General features: G+C 41.1%; 1 protein-coding gene across 5 annotated transcripts in view; it reads left to right on the top strand.

Moving 5' to 3' along the window:
- The first annotated feature begins 2,498 nt into the window (after positions 1-2,498).
- LOC148369678 (voltage-gated delayed rectifier potassium channel KCNH8-like) overlaps positions 2,499-6,000 on the top strand; it is a 40,936-nt gene continuing 37,434 nt past the window's right edge. For all 5 annotated transcript variants that reach the window (XM_088331792.1, XM_088331791.1, XM_088331790.1 and 2 more), the window contains exon 1: positions 2,499-2,785. In XM_088331792.1, coding sequence (XP_088187918.1) covers positions 2,551-2,785 — 235 coding nt within the window. In that variant the 5' untranslated portion in view covers positions 2,499-2,550. The remainder of the gene's footprint in view (positions 2,786-6,000) is intronic.

Here is a 6,000-nt window from a genome sequence, read left to right as displayed (position 1 = left end):
ACTTTTCGTTCTTCTTTTAGCTGCTGGTTAAGTTACACCAAGATCTACTCATAATTTGTATAGCACAATATCCACTTTCTGCGACTGCAATTACAGATACGGTCAGGCATTTATTGATCTACGAGGTGTCATTCTCTTTTTCGTTGCTAGTTCATTATGCTTTTTCTACTCATATTTTTTTTTACATCAATGTCCCAATTCAGCGATGGTCATCGCGGAAACTAATAACTGTCACGTGGCGTGGTGGAGTGGCGTGGAAGGGGTGATCGGACCAGAACAGGAAGCAGGAGGCAGGAAGGGAGAACTCAATAGCGTGACGATCCAAAAGTTTTATTTAACAAAATAAAAGTCGCCCAATACTCCGGGACCAAAACAGAACAATACAGAGTTCCTCCGGCACGAACTCAACAGGACCAGGCATAACAAACGGAAAATGTTTAAACCTAAAACAGGACAAGGCATAACAGACCTGGGATTGTGTAATGAGCCAGCGCCCGCCAAACCCAAAATCCAGCCTTAAATAGCAGACCAGCAATTAGCTGATCTGCTGCAGCTGAGTTCGGGGGCGCGGCAGACTGGTAGCCATGGCGACCGTGACAGAGCCCCCCCTTTAAGGGACAGCTCCTGAGGTCCCCAAAAAAGGAAAAAAAATAAATAAAATACTACCTCACGCCCCAGAATGGTTCGACGCTCGGCAGGGTTGGGGGGGGGCGGCAGGCAAACACGAGGACAGACAGGGAATCAGAACCGGCAAACACAGGAGAGAGTCAAAATCAGAACCGGCAAACACAGGAGAGAGTCAAAATCAGAACCGGCAAACACAGGAGAGAGTCAAAATCAGAACCGGCAAAAACAGGAGCAGCGGAGCCGGACCGGCAGGCAGCGGAGCCGGACCGGCAGGCAGCGGAGCAATTAGCTGATCCGCTGCAGCTGAGTTCGGGGGCGCGGCAGACTGGTAGCCATGGCGACCGTGACAAATAACTAATAAACTAATAAGTTTCTCAAGACGTAGCTTTACTCGTGGTTTTTATCTTATCAGTTGCTGGTTATGTCATTCCATGTTTCTACTCAGGATTATTTTCATTTTATTACCATGATGCCCAAATTAAGTGCTAGTTAGTAATCCATCCATTATCTGCACCGTTATCTCCAGTAGGGTATCAGGGCCGCTGGAGCCCATTCCATCCATCATCTGGCAGTGGGCAGGGGACACCCTGAACCAGTTGACAGCCAGTCGCAGGGCACACAGGGACAGACAACAACAGGGACAGCGTTCTCCATTCGGGCCCCAGTGCTGTGGAATGCTCTTACCCCTAGATTCGATCTGCAACCTTAGTGGAAATGTTTAGATCTAAGCTTAAAACACACTTCTACTCTGTAGCATATGGTTAACCCCATATTTTATATGGACAATATCTGTTTATTATTTGTTATTGCAACATCCGTTGCAGCCTGGTCATCCTGGAAGGGGGATTACCTCGTGTGCGGTCCCTTCACAAGGTTTCTTCATTTTCCTCACGTCGAGGTTTTTTAATTTTTTCTTGCCATCATGTAGGTTTTAGATCAGGGAATGGATAGTCTGTGATTTGCAACAATCTGTGGTCTTTGCAGCCCTTTGAGACTCTTTGTGTTTAATGGCTAAACAAATAACCATGACTTGACTCGACAACTCACTTGCTCTTTCACAGCTAGGGACAATTTGGACCGGCCAATTAATCTGGCATGTATTTTTGGGAATTTAAGAGGAAACCGGAGTTTCTGGAAGAAACACACACAAGGACAGGGAGAACATGCAAACTCCCCACAGGAAGGCTGGTAGCTGGATTTGAACCCATGACCGATGTTATGTCGTGTTTCTACTCGTAAAAGAAGTAATCGTGAGAAAGGCGTTGCAAGTTATAGAGTTACTAGTTGTCTTTCTCTTTTTGGCTGCTGTTTATGTTATACGATGTCCCAATACTATTTTTCTCTAAACCGCAATGTTCAAATTTAGCACCAGTAAACACTAAAAAATAACGATGCACATGCATTCAAAATCTAAGATTTTGTAAACAATGGCTAAAGAAAATAAGATCAAATAACTTCTGACTTAAGCTAATTTAAAAAATCGCGGTGAATAAAACTGATATTTGTTTTTGAATGTGATGGTACAGAAATACAGTATTTGAACAAAAGAACGTTTAAGATGCGATCAAATTGACAAATGGTTTTTTTCCACCATGTTAAACTAAATTGCTAAAGCAAATGTTAGTTGACCCGACAAGTGAGACGCACGTGTTAATTGAAAGGCATGTTGCGCTTTTCAGTTTAAGCATCAAAGGGTGAATGAATGAGGAAGGCTACAATTCAATGAGAACGCATTCCTGCATTGATTCAATGAAGTGAGGAGGGAAGGAGATGAGGAAGAGGGAGGGGAGGGGGAAGAGAGGGATTGCAGCACACCCGTGCGTAAATGTAACCAGTCTCGCTCTGGTCCCTCCATCCTCGCCCACCTCCCTATTCTACACAGGCTCCTGTCTGCACTCTTATGCATCAGGACCAAACTGGATAATGGAGTCCAAAAAGTCGCGACTCGGCGCCCTCCTTCAAGGTTTAGGAGGAGGGGGAACAGCGGGAGCAACGTCAAGGTTTCTCCCAGGTTTTGTGAGCACCTCCGGTGAAAGTCAAGGTTCAGAGCGCAGGGAGAGACGCGGCTCAACCCGCAATCGCATGCCCGTAATGCGGGGTCTGATTGCCCCGCAGAACACCTTCTTGGATACCATAGCCACTCGCTTCGACGGGACTCGTGAGTTCCCAATCTTATTTGAATCTTTATTTTCAAGTCGCATGCACAGCACGTGTTTCACGTGCATTTATCGCCATGACTTTAATTTTAAGATTATTGGCTGTTGCTAATGTAGTTGTAGCCTGATGTGATGAATTATGCCACACACGCACGCACGCACAGAAACTCGTACACAAATATTAATTCATTCACTTCCCAACTGCTTATCCTCACAAGAGTCTGGGCCAGTCAAATCTGATATAGAATAATTAACATCGTTACAATCATTAAAAAAAATAGATTTTCTACCCAACAAAATAAATATAAACAATATGAGCAAAATTATCTTTCATATGCCGCAGTAGATACTTTTTTCTTATTTCAAATATGTTTTTTTTCTTATTCAGCAAAGTAAATAATTAAAATATTTTACAACACAAAACCTAACCTTAAAATTACCAATCAATTCTCTGCCAATTGGAGTTAGATTTTTACCCCCTTTGTATCTAGCCAGCTAGTCAGAAAGAGTGCTAGCCAGTAATGTGCAGAGCCTCCCCAGCCATCATAGATATATTAAATTGAGAATATATTAAATAATTATAAGTATCGTTATTGTTAGTGTTAAAATTCTTTCTCATTTAACTTCACATTTTTTGATTTTCTTTTTCAAAACGGCTAAATTATCACATGTCATGAATTTTGTTGATAGTTAGCATCTAACTAAAACTGTGCAGAAGTTCTGCTGATAAAGGGAAGCAATTGTCTTGTCTGATAGCAGAAGGCGATAGTGACACATCAGCCCCAAACAATAGGATTAGTGATAGCATTACTAAGCAAAGAGCAACTCAAGCCATCTAATCTATTTTTTTGCTATTGCATGGAATATTTGATTAATGTGTTGATGCTTTATTTAAAAAAACAGCCCATAGACTTCATTTATAAGTTAAGGTAAGACAGTAAAACTTTTATCGTTTGTGCTACAATTCAAATTTTGCTTTCTTTCAATACCAATCGAATGATGAATACGATGCAGGTTTATCTATTTGTAAATCTGACTGTGCCTCACCAGACACAAATCTCTGGTCGAGGCCATTCACAAGCATTCATGAATTTATAAGCAAGATTTAATCGGAAATTTAAAAAGTTGTTTTTAAAGCTTCAATTACATGGCTCAATTGAAAATCCGTGATGACAGAGTTAAATTGCAATGATATGATTGAAGAAAATGTGTTCATTGATGCAAAGTGTGCGGATTTGTGCATGGTGGGACTGTGCAAAATATGCAACGCACACTGACCATAAAACCAACACACATATTGTGCATGTTGTGCTGTTGCTCACGCTGTTACATAACCCTATCTGAAGGTGCAAACCCACAGGAAAATTTTGTGGAAAATGGATGTTACTACTAGTATGATTGGTTCTTTTTTAACATATTACAAAACAGAACACGGCTGTAAGAAATAAGGAAATGTCAATTTGAAAATTATCTACTAAATATACAAAAAATGATAACCTTAGAAGGCGTCTAAGTTTTCTAATGAATGACCAAAAGAACTTTGTCAAATGTCCACGACTGAATATTTGCGCTCTGTCTGCCCCATTTTTCGGCAATAGTTGACCAGTGATAATAGATTGCGGTAGCACCGGTGCTGTTCAATTAAGCCAGAAAGAACGTAAAAAAGAGTTGACACAAATCTGCTCTCTCTGCCCCAGCTCTCAGCAATCGTCGACTGGGGATAAAGTAATTGATTGTAGCAAACAGTGCGTTTTATTTCAGGCGAGCCACAACGACACGTCCTAACTTCAGCGGCTCAGACATAAAAAAGAAACTTTTCTGGGCCGTACTCTCTTAACAGTAAACAACCGCGGATAATGGATGGAGTATGGCATGCGCAAAATTCGGCGGGCCAAAGTGAAAAAAAAAGCACTCCACCCATACTCCTTTAATAGTTAACTGGGGATAATGGATTGGGACAAAAACTATGCGTTCAGTTTTAGGTGGAAATACTGTAATGGCAATAAAGAGCTGCTAGGCCCCCAAAAAATCCTGCATGTCCCCGCTCACAGCATTAGTCCTCCAGGGATAATAAATCACAGCCACAGCGGTGCTGTTTATTTGAGGTAGAAAATATAGAAAAAAAATAAGTTACACATGGGGCTATTCATTTTAAGTGGAAAGAACAGAAAAATAGAGCCGCTACGCGTTACACATTTTTCCTCTCTCTGCCCCTGCTTTCAGCAATAAGCGACTGGGGATAGCAAATAGTGACCACAATCGTGCATTTCATTTTAGGTGCGTCAGAAGGATACGCCTTCTGACAAAAGTGCCTTCTGCCAGACCCCGCTTGCAGCAATATGGAATTCAGATTAATGGGTCGGAGCCACACGACTGCAGTTCATTTTATAAACGTTTTGTTTTACAAACATTTGTTCTGTCAGTCCCTGCTTGCAGCAAAATGCAATCAAGGATAACAGAGCATGGTCGCATGGTCAACTTGCGATATACCTAGGCTGCGAGGGATGAAGTGCAAAAAGTTACGGTAGTTTTCGATTACAGTAGTTATGTATAAAGTGTAGTGAATATGACACACACGGGAACGTACACCTGTCCAACAGGTGATAACATTTTAGGACACTAGGAAGCTCACTGGTTCTATAAACGTCACGCTCGGATTTCCAAGCTTCCTTGATGGAAAGCAAAATCACGTGGTGTGAGATCAATTCTACAAGACGAACAATCCACTGAACTGAGAAAAGCTCCCCCGGGAAAAATCTTCCTTCTCTCACTCCATGTATGTTTTTTTTCTTTTTTTTTCCTTTACGTGGGGTTACATCAGGCTTAGAATCAATGTAACAAAGTTTATGCGTGCTTGAAGAATGCGTCTGAAATACGCGTGCTTAGTAGAGTCTCAAATAATATCAGGCAGGTGCAAAAAGGTGGCTTGGCTAGTGGCAAACAAATTCAGGTGGAGCACTTTTATGGTTGGACATTATAAATGAAAGACACAGTACATGTATGCCTATATTTGTCGATGACATTAACATTGTGTTAATAATTTAATTCGTTATTTAAAATGCCCAACGGTAAATATGATTTATACACAACGATAGGGTGAAGAAAATAAGGAAAAAAAGAAACATACTTTATTAAGTAAGTTATTATTTATTTATTTTTTTATCACGGTCAAGAAAAAAAAATCTCAATCCGATGAAACATTTCTCATTAATGGGAG

This window comes from Urocampus carinirostris, chromosome 3, assembly GCF_059441175.1.
Source record: "Urocampus carinirostris isolate Australia breed hairy pipefish chromosome 3, RoL_Ucar_1.0, whole genome shotgun sequence".
NCBI lineage: Eukaryota > Metazoa > Chordata > Actinopteri > Syngnathiformes > Syngnathidae > Urocampus > Urocampus carinirostris.
This window is presented reverse-complemented; position numbering and strand designations above follow the sequence as displayed.